This window comes from Electrona antarctica (assembly GCF_951216825.1).
Source record: "Electrona antarctica genome assembly, chromosome: 2".
NCBI lineage: Eukaryota > Metazoa > Chordata > Actinopteri > Myctophiformes > Myctophidae > Electrona > Electrona antarctica.
Genome location: NC_136807.1, coordinates 28,605,265 through 28,619,268, shown reverse-complemented (window position 1 = coordinate 28,619,268; position 14,004 = coordinate 28,605,265). Strand labels below are relative to the sequence as shown.

Below are 14,004 nucleotides of genomic sequence, written 5' to 3'. Positions count from 1 at the left end.
CACTGAGGCAGGAAGCAGGAGGGTGTAGAGAGACAGGACAGCACTGAGGCAGGAAGCGGGAGGGTGTAGAGAGACAGGACAGCACTGAGGCAGGAAGCAGGAGGGTGTAGAGAGACAGGACAGCACTGAGGCAGGAAGCAGGAGGGTGTAGAGAGACAGGACAGCACTGAGGCAGGAAGCAGGAGGGTGTAGAGAGACAGGACAGCACTGAGGCAGGAAGCGGGAGGGTGTAGAGAGACAGGACAGCACTGAGGCAGGAAGCGGAGTGTAGAGAGACAGGACAGCACTGAGGCAGGAAGCGGGAGGGTGTAGAGAGACAGGACAGCACTGAGGCAGGAAGCGGAGTGTAGAGAGACAGGACAGCACTGAGGCAGGAAGCAGGAGGGTGTAGAGAGACAGGACAGCACTGAGGCAGGAAGCGGAGTGTAGAGAGACAGGACAGCACTGAGGCAGGAAGCGGGAGGGTGTAGAGAGACAGGACAGCACTGAGGCAGGAAGCAGGAGGGTGTAGAGAGACAGGACAGCACTGAGGCAGGAAGCAGGAGGGTGTAGAGACAGGACAGCACTGAGGCAGGAAGCGGGAGGGTGTAGAGAGTCCAGAAAGCAGAGCCGAAGGGAGGGAATGTGTTGTTGTGATGTTTTTAGGGCTGTCGCGATTAGTTAGTTGCTCAAATACTTGTGATTAACGATTTCATTGTGTTTGTGTGGTCGAACAATTTGGAGTATTATGAATACAAATTTGGCTTCTAGGCTTCGTATGCTAAAGTTGCACAGGGCAGATATGCGTATTATATAAATACTTTCATATTTAATAGCTTGGTATTATTTCCACTTTTTATGTGGAGTATGAGGATTATGCAAAACATAATTGTCTCAAATTTGTCACAGGCCTAGTTGTGTGTTGTGACTGTTTGTGGTTGGTGGGAGTTCTTTTCGAGTCTCATCTTTGGTCCATTTCATCCAGGGATTTTTAAATATATATTATTTTAAATATATTTTGCTTCTCCTACTAGTGCAAAGCTATACGTATTTCATGTGTGTGTGTGTGTGTGTGTGTGTGTGTGTGTGTGTGTGTGTGTGTGTGTGTGTGTGTGTGTGTGTGTGTGTTAGGGATGCATGATATTGACATTTTATGCGATAATGCCCATGGTCATATTTAACAAAAATGATAAACAATATTATTTGGCTGGTGTAGTAGTGGCATGTCAAAAACTATGAAATAGGAGTGGGAGAAATTGGAGAGTGCAGTAAATACTGTATTTTGTAGCTGACGGGTAGAAACCTCATATGTCCAAAACGGTTACGTTTCAGGATTCAAATTAAAAAATTGCAGATCTACAAGCTCAAAACATGTCGTCTCATGTCCGTTCCATGCTTGTGGATATGGTATTTTGATGCTTTTGTGTGACGCTGTAGTATGAGGGCGTTAATTTACCAAAAAAACACAAAATGTTTGAATATGGAGATAAGAGGTTTCAGCCCGACAGCGACATTGTGGCATTGGCTCAGAGCAACATATTGTGGAAGAAAAAGAGTAGTGCTGCAGCTGGGAGTTCAAAGGGAAGGCCGGGAAGTGGTATAATAGGAACTAGCCATTCTTTTCTTAGCATTTATTCTATCCATTTACTTTTTGGAGAGTTTTGCTCAGCATCATTCAAGTCAAATCTAAAGCGGTGTTAATTTTTCCCACCAACGTGGTTGGCACGTAATACTGTACAATACTGATGTGATGACCGAGACAGACCCATATACCATGCATCCCCAGTGTGTGTGTGTGTGTGTGTGTGTGTGTGTGTGTGTGTGTGTGTGTGTGTGTAACTGTAAGATAAAGGGGGGCCCTTGGCTCTGTGTTCTGGGGCTCGGCTCAGCTCAGCTCGCTCAGATGACGCTCTCAAAGAGCAGTGTGCTCTTGCCTCCTGTAGGGGGCAGCAGTTTGGCCTCGGACTCAGGCGCCAGGTACTCCAGGTGGTGTCTGCCCCACACCGGGGTCGTCAGGTGCTGCCACCGCTAGACACACACACACACACACACACACACACACACACACACACACACACACACACACACACACACACACACACACACACACACACATTGTTTAATGTTCTAAATATTGTCCATACTGTTCTATATACAGCCAACCAGTTGAGGAAATCACAGATTGAGGCTTTAACCTTTGCTTTTATTAATAATTATACAAGACCGTTTTACGGAAGATGCTTCTGAACATGTATTCTATTGCTAGTTTGACAACTTCAAACACTTTTTCTTTCAAGCTTGTAGATTGTCTATGTTCGGTGCAAAACATGCTTCCATTGAAGACCAAATGACAAATGAAGGAGAGTTCAGCACCATATTCTAGTCTCTTCTAATGAGTAATGATAAAACCATGTGAAAACATGCACTCAATTCCCCAGTATTAATATTTCACTGTTGAAACGGACCCAACGTGGGTCTGTACGGGTGTTGAAACGGACCCAACGTGGGTCTATACGGGTGTTGAAACGGACCCAACGTGGGTCTGTACGGGTTGAAACGGACCCAACGTGGGTCTGTACGGGTGTTGAAACGGACCCAACGTGGGTCTGTACGGGTTCCAATGTTTACATTCTCCCAGTTAAATTTACACTGTCCTGGGGGTCGTAACCCAAGGAGACGGATTCCTTCTGACTATCAACAGCTGAAAACAGAAACACACACGCACACGCACACGCACACACACACACACACACACACACACACACACACACACACACACACACACACACACACACAGACTGACCTCCCGCAGAGAGCCTTTGCAGCGCAGTAGTTTGTAGAGGACGGTGACAGGGATACAGAGCATGGAGGACAGGGCCAGAGCCCAGCCCAGCATCTCCCCCCACCAGGGGTAAGTGTACACCGTGTTGTAGGTCAGGGGCTTGTAGTTCATCACATGGAACAGGAACACTGCCTGTGCAAAGCAACCGCGGCAAAAGGTCAAGTTTATTTTGCATGCAACAGTGGACACAAAGAACTTGACAACCACCAGCACTTCAAACAATAGATACTCCTGGTCAAATATTACTCAATTACGAGCGAAGGAGAATTCAGGAGAACTTAAGTACGGGAGTAGCATGCTTTTAAGTATTCAAAGGTACATGCTTTAAAAATAAAAGCTTCCAAGAAGACAAATATTCAAGTGTAAATACTCAAAGAACTCAAAAGAACCTATGTTCATATAATTGGTCGTCCTCACTAATGCTGATGATAATAGGGCACCATTCTTTTCATACTCTGTCTGTCTGTGTATTTTATATTAACGCGAGAACGATGGCTTCCATTATAGTGGAACCGTCCACAGTCCCCCTCTCAGACAAAAACTTTATCATATTATTCCTGAGGACCAATTATACGAATATATGTTGAAAATGGGTGAAGTTGTCCTTTAAGTGCAGTACTCAAGTAAAATGTACTTTGTTACTGTCCAGTGTCCACCACACACACACACACACACACACACACACACACACACACACACACACACACACACACACACAAACATACAGCGTAAAACATACCGCACAGACAAGGGGCGTGATGTAGGACCAGCACCACTTCATGTAGGGTAAGGGCCGATAGCCAATCATACGAGCGACGTCATCCATGAAGCGATCAGCGCCTGGCAGAGGGAGACAAAATGTGGTTTGATGACAGCACGAGGGTCCTGCTCCCCTCTCAGTGAAGGAGGATGAGCCGCAACCAGTGTGTGCCTCCCCATAAACCCAGGCCAACCAGTGTGTGTGTGTGTGTGTGTGTGTGTGTGTGTGTGTGTGTGTGTGTGTGTGTGTGTGTGTGTGTGTGTGTGTGTGCGTGTGCGTGTGCGTGTGCGTGTGCGTGTGTGTGTCTCCCCATAAACCCAGGCCAACGAGTATGTGTGCCTCACAATTTACAATTTAGGCATTTAGCAGACACTCTTAAACCCGGGCGATTTACAGTAACACGAGGTAATACAATGTATTACCTCGTGTTACTGTAAATCGCCCTGGATTGCATTTCATAATAATATCAAATGCATAGAAATAGAAATCTAGAATCATAGGTAAACCAAGAAGCTAACAGTATAGTAAATAAACTATACGATGCCAGGTCAATAAAATAACCTGGCATCCATCTAAATGACATTTTAAACCTTTGCATAAGACTGCAAGGTCGTCAAGGCTTGGGCAAGTGCTACGGGCTAAGGTGGAGTCTGAAGAGGGGAGTGTTCAGACTGACTCCATACCATAAACCCAGGCGATCACCACACACTCCCAGAAGGCCTGCCACAACAGAGTGATGCCACTGGCAGAGTAGTAGTCGAATAGATGGAACACGTACATCCCTCCCTGGGAATGACACGACCACAACAAAGAGGATGCAGGTTAGTCACAGAGGTCCACTTTTACATGACGTCTCTGTCGGGTGGAGACCTCATTATGTTCAAAAGTGTTACTTTTCAGGGTTCAAATTCAAAAATACGACATATGTCTCAACGACATATGTATCAAAAGTATCAGATCAACAAGCTGAAAACGTGGTGTCGGGCAGAAACCATCTCCATATTCAGATTGTGTTTTTTCGTCAATTAACGCCCTCCTTGATCATATTACAGCATCACACAAAAGCATCAAAAGTAGCAGAGCTGCAAGCTCTAAACGTGGCGCGAAGCGCATCTTGAGCTTGTCGATCTGACATTTCTGATGACTTTTTTCAATTTGAATCCTGAAAAGTAACAGTTATGGACATATGAGGTTTCCAACCGACAGAGACGATTTGCTATTTGTGATTTTGCGTTCATGTTGTCGTATGTGAAGTCAAATATATCATGTCCTGCTGGTGATAAATACAAATACAATTGCACAACTGCATACTGAATAATCATACTATACAGCCCAGTGTATTAAAATGCATATGCAAAGTGAGAAGGGGTAGGCTGCAGACGTTGCAGTTTTCACGACCCTGCTGCCCCTGACTTTATCAGAACATTTGTTTATGATAACATTGTAGGCGAGAAATAAGCCATGCACTTGCCCAATATGGATTCCTTTCACATTTACAATGGCTAGTTTAAATGTTTTTGTTAACAATGTTCAGTAGCAGAAATAACATTCCATTTAAACATTTCAATAACGTGGACGTTGGGGTCGACTCATAATAAGTACTATGTGCAATTTGGAAGTAGATTATAACGGATTCCCACCGTATCGGAATGAATGGCGCTGAGTTGGGCAGTGCAGCCATCACACCGTTGGGTAATGGGCACTCGCTCAGCTAGCGCCTGGCTCGGACGGGCCCCATGAGGGCCTCAAGCCTGCTTCTGTCAGCACGATCTGCATTGTTTTCAAGTGATGTGAAAAGTGATCAGAATGCGAAATAAGAGATTGATAGAGATGGGTTACGCCGTTGCGGTCTTCCTGTTTTGACTTTGTGCTATAAGCTGCTCAACCCCTCGTCGTATTAATAGTTATTTCAGTCCGGGTCGTGAAAAGTGCCTGTGCTAAACAGGCCTGCAGCCAGCGCCCCCTATAGTTACAACTGGATAATTAATTCTTGTCTGGCACATCAACGTCAAATAGCACAACAGATGATATGAGTTTTGGAAGTAGTCTGACCATCACATCAAAGAGAATTCTCCATCTCCATCCATTAGCATCTTTTAAACATTCAATCTATCAATTTCATACCATGTAGATGATATATGATACTGACATGACATTGACATGATACTGACATGGTACTGACATGATACTGACATGGTACTGACATGATACTGACATGACACTGACATGATACTGACATGTTACTAACATGATACTGACATGATACTGACATGATACTGACATGTTACTAACATGATACTGACATGACACTGACATGTTACTAACATGATACTGACATGATACTGACATGATACTGACATGTTACTAACATGATACTGACATGACACTGACATGTTACTAACATGATACTGACATGATACTGACATGATACTGACATGTTACTAACATGATACTGACATGACACTGACATGCTACTGACATGATACTGATATGATACTGACATGATACTGACATGATACTGATATGTTACTGATATGATACTGACATGATACTGACATGATACTGATATGTTACTGACATCTGACATGGTACTGACATGATACTGACATGATACTGATATGTTACTGACATCTGACATGGTACTGACATGATACTGACATGATACTGACATGCACTGAAACTGACATGCACTTTATTGAATGCACTACATGTGATTTAAGCTGGACATTTCCTGTAGATATCCCTTGCAGCATGAGCACTTGTGTGGGTGTTTGTATTGTACACGGACAATATGTTAGCGGACATAAATGACATGGGGATTTTAACATGCTGCTATTTTCAGGCTTTTTGTGCTGTTTATATTTTCCATTCTCTACTATTTCTCTTTTCACTCCTTGATCTTCAAACATGAAAGCCTGCATAAACAAGAGTGTGACCTCACATTTACCTACATTTAACTGTGTTGTGACAGTAAGTTGATTGATTGATATGTTCTTCTCAGCCATGCACGTTGCCAAACACAACAAGCAACTTCAACTGTACTAGGAGCATGTTCTGTGCACTAGCAGGCTATGCCTCCAGGCACCCCATACTGTATGTTCACTATTTATGTAGTATAGTGCAGTGGTTCTCAACCGTTTCAGCCCGTGACCCGCCAAAAATAATCATATTTGAACTGGGGACCCTGGCCCACCTTGACAAGCACTTGGGATTGTAGGAGTTGCGTTATATTACATTTTGTTTGACTTGGTTCCACAGATAAATATTGTGGAAAATCTCTTTCTTATTATTTGTTTTTATATTATAGTTTGTTGATGCAGTAATGTGATTTGTTTTCTTTTTCTTTCTTTCTTTTTTTGTTTGGGTATTAAAAAGATCTTAAAAGTTATCACTTTTAAGATCCCACTGGTATAGAGGAGGAGTGGAGTATTGTTGAGTACAGTTGCAAGATTATGTTTATAATCCTATACTTTTTGAAGTGAGATTCTAATTCTAGTATTGCAGTGGCTGCAACCGTCAGGACCAGGATTCTAATGTCAGGGCCGGGAATGGCACACCGTACCTCAGTGACCATGGACAGGTCGATGAAGAAGCAGGTGACGCAACACACGGCCACCACCACCTCGCGCCGCAGCCGGGATTTGGGAGGAAGCATGTCCAGGATCCCTGTTATTAAGCCCTCGACCCCAACAAACTGAGAGAGAGAGAGAGAGAGAGAGAGAGAGAGAGACCTTTGACCTTTAAAAGCACCTTTATTAAAACTCTGCAGTACATACAAAATGTCACTTCAAAATTGCAGTTAGCTCATATGAAAAGACTAGATATAAATAACATCTCTCAGAGAGAGAGAGAGAGAGAGAGAGAGAGAGAGAGAGGAGATCTGAGTCAGAGAGGTCAGAAGGAGTTGATGATGACGGGATAATTACAGCAAAGATCATTTCTGCATGTGTTTCCTAGACATGGCACTGCTCACAGCTGTAGCCAATGTGATTAGAGAGAGAGAGACAGAGAGAGAGAGAGAGACAGAGAGAGAGAGAGAGAGAGACAGAGAGTGAGAGAGAGAGAGAGAGAGAGAGAGAGAGAGAGAGAGAGAATGAATGGAGCAGACAGTTAGTCTCTATGTGAATCAGACAGAACCTCATTGATGAGTCTCTACAATGGGAAGAAAATACTGGCCGAGTCATAAACACACAACGCACAAGCTGCAAACACTGCAACTGTTGAAAGGTCTGGAATGTTTGTGTAGCTATAGTGTGTGTGTGTGTGTGTGTGTGTGTGTGTGTGTGTGTGTGTGTGTGTGTGTGTGTGTGTGTGTGTGTGTGTGTGTGTGTGTGTGTGTGTGTGTGCACGCGTCGGAGAGAGAGAAAGAGAGAGTGTGTGTGTGAAGGAGGGAGGGAGTGGGAAACAGAGGCTCATCGATTACAGAGTGAATGGAAAAACAAAGGAAGAGATGCTCTCTCTGCCAGGGAGGGAGTGTTTGCTAAATCAGTAGGGTTCAATCAGGCCAATTAGATTATGATACAGCTTGTGCAAAGTTGACATTTTGGCCTGTGAGTGGCGCTAGAGTAAATGTCATATGCGGGCACTGAAGTGATTATGGTTCATTCATCAGGTTTCATGAGATTCAGCCCATTCAGCCAGTCATTTGATATCATGTTGGTGAACATATGATGCTTAAATGTATAGCAGACCTACACGTTCACAACGTGTCGCTGAAATGCGAGCTTGTAGGTCGGCCATTTGCGGCGTTCAACACATCATTGACTGTTGCGACACACTTTGTATGACAAAGTAGGGCATTAAATGTATGGAATGGAACGAAGACATAAAAAAAAGTATGAAATACAAAGGATGAGATACAAAGTTCCTGCCCGGGCAGCAACCATCTGCAGGGACACCATGCGGTATGCTCTTACGCACTTCTATTTCAGACAGCATAATGTAAAAATAAACAATAGTAAAACACAAAATAGAGTGCGTGCGTGCGTGCGTGTGTGCGTGCGTGCGTGCGTGCGTGCGTGCGTGCGTTCGTGCGTTACCTGGCTATCCAGCCCCAGCACCAGCAGCATGAAGAAGAACAGTGCAGCCCAGAGAGGAGCCAGAGGCATCAGCGTCACAGCCTTGGGGTATGCTATGAAGGCCAGGCCTGGACCTGAAGAAATACAAACTTGATCATGAAATCTTAGTTGAAATCTTAGTTGATTCCGATCGAAAGTGAGGTGTCATTCACTACCACTGTTGTTGCCATGGGTTTATTGTGTAAATGTTTCATGCTATGTTGATGAATATACTAGACCTGTGCCCGTTGGCCTACTTGGGAACGATGCAAGTTGGGAACAATGGAAATAGGGAATGCAGCCACCCTGTTATGCAAAACCATAGAGTGTCGCAGTCCCACCCCCTTCAGAACGACGAGGGCACTGGAAGATAATTTCCCATTCATTTTTCCATAGATGTTTCAAAAGTATTTATTTAAAGACCTTTAAGCCTCGGACAAAGCCAACTCGGCTCCTGACAAATCATGACAATAAACAACAATGTTTTGGGCCGAACAAATAATTAGAAAGAAGAAAAACTCTTAAAAACGTGTTGTACCCTGCCCTTTTCTTCTTCTTTCGGCACAAAGAATTGTGTTTGTTGTTATGTTGTTAGGATAAAATAGTGAAAATATAGCCGAACCACAGTACAAGCTCACAATATGCGTTGCGTAGATCTGCTATCTCCACTACTTTCCTCTCCAAACACGATATATCCTTCCACTGTTACGCTGATGACGTACAAATTGACATGCCTCTCACACCCAACAGCAATAACTCCAAACTTCCTACATCTAAACGACAATAAAACCGAGATCATCATCTTTGGTCACAACCCCACCCTTCCTGTCAACACCCTGGGCCCCCTCTCATCCAATATATACAGAAAATTATATTGATAGTGCATATGATAACTTCTTAAAGATATTCAATGTATTATTTGATAAGAATTGTCCACTTAAACAGTATAACAGAAAACAAAATTATATAGACCAACCGTGGATTACTAAAGGACTACAAAATGCATGCAAAAAGAAAAACACTTTGTATAGATAATTTATTAAAAGAACTAAAGAGGCAGAGGATAAATATAAAAAATATAAAAATAAGTTAACAAATATTATAAGGAGATGCAGGAAAATAATATTAAATGAATATGGAATATACTACATAGTATTATTAGAAATGACTCTGGGAATGTAAATTATCCGCAATATTTTTCTGATAAGGGCACTAAAAATTATAATAAGGAGGAGGTAGTAAATTGTTTTAATATTTTTTTTGTAAATGTAGGACCAAAATTGGCTGAAAGTATTTCTGATCCTGTGACATCTGAGGAATACACTGATAATATCATAGAAAGGAATCCCTGTTCAATGTTTCTTACAGCAATAGAGGAGAAATCATAGACATTGTTGATAACTGTAGTAATAAAATGTCCACTGACTGTAATGATATAGATATGAAACTAGTAAAGAAGATAATTGGAGGGATTTCTAAACCATTAACATACATCTGCAATTTATCATTTCAAACTGGTAAATGTACCACTGTTTAAATCTGGAGACAGACACAACTTCACAAATTACAGACCTGTATCGTTACTTCCACAATTCTCCAAAATTTTTGAAAAACTGTTCAACAATAGATACATTAATTGAAAAACACAGTCTACTCAGTGACAGTCAATACGGATTTAGAGCAAACAGATCAACAGCGATGGCATTGATGGACTCGATTGAGGAGATCACTAATTCCATAGATAATTATAAGTATGTAGCTGGGGTATTTATAGATCTTAAAAAAGCATTTGATACTATTAATCATGACATATTAATTAATAAATTGGAAAGATATGGGATTAGAGGAGGAGTATTAAATTGGGTGCGAAGCTATTTAAGTGACAGGAAACAATTTGTGAAGTTGGGTGAGTCTGTCTCTTCATGCTTGGGCATTGCTTGTGGAGTCCCCCAGGGGTCGGTATTGGGTCCTAAACTGTTTATTATGTATATAAATCATATGTGTGATGTGTCTAATATATTGAAAATGGTAGTTTTCGCAGATGACACTAACATTTTTTGTTCCGGAAAAAATCTACATGAGCTATTGGACCTGGTCACTTCAGAATTATGCAAGTTAAAAAGGTGGTTTGATAAAAATAAATTGTCACTAAATCTGGCTAAAACTAAACTAATGATATTCAGTAATTACAAAATAGATAATCAAGTAAATATACAGATAGATGGTGTTGAAATTGAGAGAGTTTCTGAAAACAAATTTCTTGGTGTAATAATTGATGATAGAATTAACTGGAAGTCTCATATTAAATATATATATAATAAATTATCTAGAAGTCTTTCAGTTTTAAATAAAGCAAAGCACCTTTTGAACTATAAGTCACTACGTATGCTATACTGTTCCCTGGTTTTGCCGTACCTAAACTACTGTACAGAGGTTTGGGGGAATACTTATAAAACTTCACTTAATGCAATAACTATTCTTCAAAAACGAGCTATAAGAATTATACATAATGCTGGATATAGAGATCACACTAACACATTATTTTTAAACTCATATCTTTTAAAATTCATGGATATAATAGAATATAAAACTGCCCTTATAATGTACAAAGCAAGGAATAATCAACTCCCTGGAAATATTCAGGTGATGTTCTCTGATAGAGAGGGGGGCTATAATTTAAGGGGGGAACTAAATCTAAAAACCAGAGTGGCTCGGACAACACTAAAATCATTTTGTATTTCAATATGTGGAGTCAAACTATGGAACAGTATGCATGTGGAACTTAAGCAATGCTCAAGTGTGAACCAGTTCAAAAAAAGATATAAAGAATGCATTATTATGAGGTATAGAGAGGAAGAGTTACAATGTCACAGACATATCATTTAGGTAATTGTACTTATACAATTACCTATATATATAATATGCCAAATGTATGTATTATATGAAATATATAAAGTATTTTGTATTAATAATATGATATATAGAATTGAATACATTATAGAGCATATACATGTTTATAAATATATATGACTTACACTATTACATTATTTAATTATGCAATTCATTTCTCTGTTGTGAATTATTTTATTTAGTTTATACCATGTTGGTATTTATGTATGACGTCAAGCGATGACGCTGAAATTAAGTTATTAAGGGGTAGGGTTATATAAGTTTTTTACTTCTCCCTACTCCTTTCCGAACATATAACAAAGTTTTTGTTTTGGGAATATTATTTTATTTGTTCTATATTGAACTTATTTTAATTCTTTGACTTTTGTCTAATTTTTTCATTCATTCATTCATTCATTCAATATCTACACCAGCGCAAAGAACCTTGGCATCATATTTGATCAGATTAGCTCCGTTGTTAAAACCAGCTTCTACCATCTCCGCCTACTCGCCAAAGTCAAACCCTATCTCCCCCATAAACAATTCGAAACCGTTATCCACTCTTTCATTCAAAGTCAAAGTCGTACGATTTGTCACACACGTTACCGCAGTGAAATTTCATCACGACTGGACTACTGTAACGCCCTATATTATGGAATCGACCAATCCGCACTCAAACGCCTGCAATCAGTTGAAAACGCTGCTGCCCGCCTTCTCACCGGTACCAAAAACTTTGACCACATCACACCAGTCCTTACCTCTCTCCATTGGCTCCCAATTAAACAAAGGATCGATTTCAAGATCCTTTTATTTACTTTTAAACCCCTTAATGGCCTGGCTCCCCCATATATGGCCGAACTTATACATCGCCACAACCCACCTAGAGCTCTGAGGTCTGCTGACCAGTCACTATTGACAATGTCAACATACCTAACCCAGAAAACAAGAGATGACCGTGCTTTTGCGGTTGTGGCCCCAGAGTTATGGTAACCTCCCCCCCCACATTAGAGCTGCACAGTCCATAGAGATTTTTAAGTCCCTTCTCAAAACCCACCTTTTCTCTCTCACCTTTAATGTTGTCTGATCTAGATAGTTACGTATTCGTTTTCTTGATTCTAACGGTTATGAACTCTTCTGCTATTGTAGAACTTTCTCGATGTAATTCTTTTATCATGTTTCTTATACCATGTTTTTATACTTTGTTTCTATACTTTGTCTACTGTGAAGCACTTTGGTCAATTTCGCTTGTGTAAATGTGCTATATAAATAAAGGTTGATTGATTGATACTTTCTATTTTATGATTAATATATGAACATTTTTCAACATGGAAACGATTATGAAAAATAATTGCAATTATCTCCACTAATTGCAATTAGGCGATTACCGGTCGGTATGTGATAATTGTGATAAACATATACAGATTTATAGCTCTCAGAGATTCTGGGACTTCTGGTCCTATTTCTGTTTCTGTTCTGTGTTTTTATTATAGACAGATTTATCTAAACACTATCCTAATCGCTTTGGACACAAGGGCTTGGACACAAGCCTAAAACCACATCCGGTCGGCTTACTTGGCTGCCTACTAAATTATTATTAATGTGCAACATTGTTTTCTCACTCAACAGAAAACAAAACCAACATACAGTTACAGTATAAGGCCATGTTTACACGCCAACGGTCTCTAGAGAAAATCACATATCAGATGTGCCTTCCGTTTAGACGGCAACGCCGACATCGGGGGTTGAAAACGCGACAGCGTGGAACCACCTTCCAGAGTGGAACCACCTTCCAGAGTGGAACCACCTTCCAGAGTGGAAATGTTTGAAAACGCTGCGCCTGGTGTCTCCATGTAATCATATGAAGGAATCCGCAACAGGGTGGATCTCCAAAACGTGAGAATGCAACAGGACTTTGCTGTTGTCCTCTAAACGTGGCCTAAGTGTATACAGGGTATCTGCACATTTCTAAAGTTACAATTCAATGACTTTAAAAAGGTGTTCAAAGGTCTTAACAGTGGGGAATAAAATAATCGGCTACTATAAAATATAGAATCAAATAGAAATGGACGTTCATAATTGTAATGTTATGGACTATTGGACCAGGTGTCGTTCTTACCACTCTCAGCTACCTTACTGATGTCCACGCCCTGCTCTGCAGCCATGAAGCCCAGCACAGAGAACACTACGAAGCCGGCGAAGAAGCTCGTCCCGCTGTTAATGAGGGCCAGAACGAACGCATCCCTGCACACGCACGCACACGCGCACACACACACACACACACACACACACACACACACACACACACACACACACACACACACACACACACACACACACACACACACACACACACACACACACACACACACACAGAGATAGAGAGAGGCAGATTTATAGTCTCAAATAAAAACTTTTCGTAAATTGCGTTCCCAATAGCAATTCCAATGCGTAACTTGCGTATTGGTCGATACCGAGTA

General features: G+C 41.2%; 1 protein-coding gene across 2 annotated transcripts in view; it reads right to left on the bottom strand.

Annotated features, from left to right (window-relative positions):
* Positions 1–420: 420 nt before the first annotated feature.
* LOC306936178 (sodium- and chloride-dependent creatine transporter 1-like) overlaps positions 421–14,004 on the bottom strand; it is a 39,052-nt gene continuing 25,468 nt past the window's right edge. The window contains exons 8-15 of one of the 2 annotated variants that reach the window (XM_079519666.1): positions 13,644–13,768; positions 8,621–8,733; positions 7,144–7,275; positions 4,265–4,367; positions 3,561–3,661; positions 2,783–2,953; positions 1,935–2,007; positions 421–1,419 (exon numbers count right to left, since the gene is read on the bottom strand). In XM_079519666.1, the coding sequence (XP_079375792.1) occupies positions 1,301–1,419; positions 1,935–2,007; positions 2,783–2,953; positions 3,561–3,661; positions 4,265–4,367; positions 7,144–7,275; positions 8,621–8,733; positions 13,644–13,768 (937 nt within the window). In that variant the 3' untranslated portion in view covers positions 421–1,300. Of the gene's footprint in view, positions 2,008–2,782; positions 2,954–3,560; positions 3,662–4,264; positions 4,368–7,143; positions 7,276–8,620; positions 8,734–13,643; positions 13,769–14,004 lie in introns of both variants that reach the window. The other variant, XM_079519667.1, reaches the window with a different exon arrangement.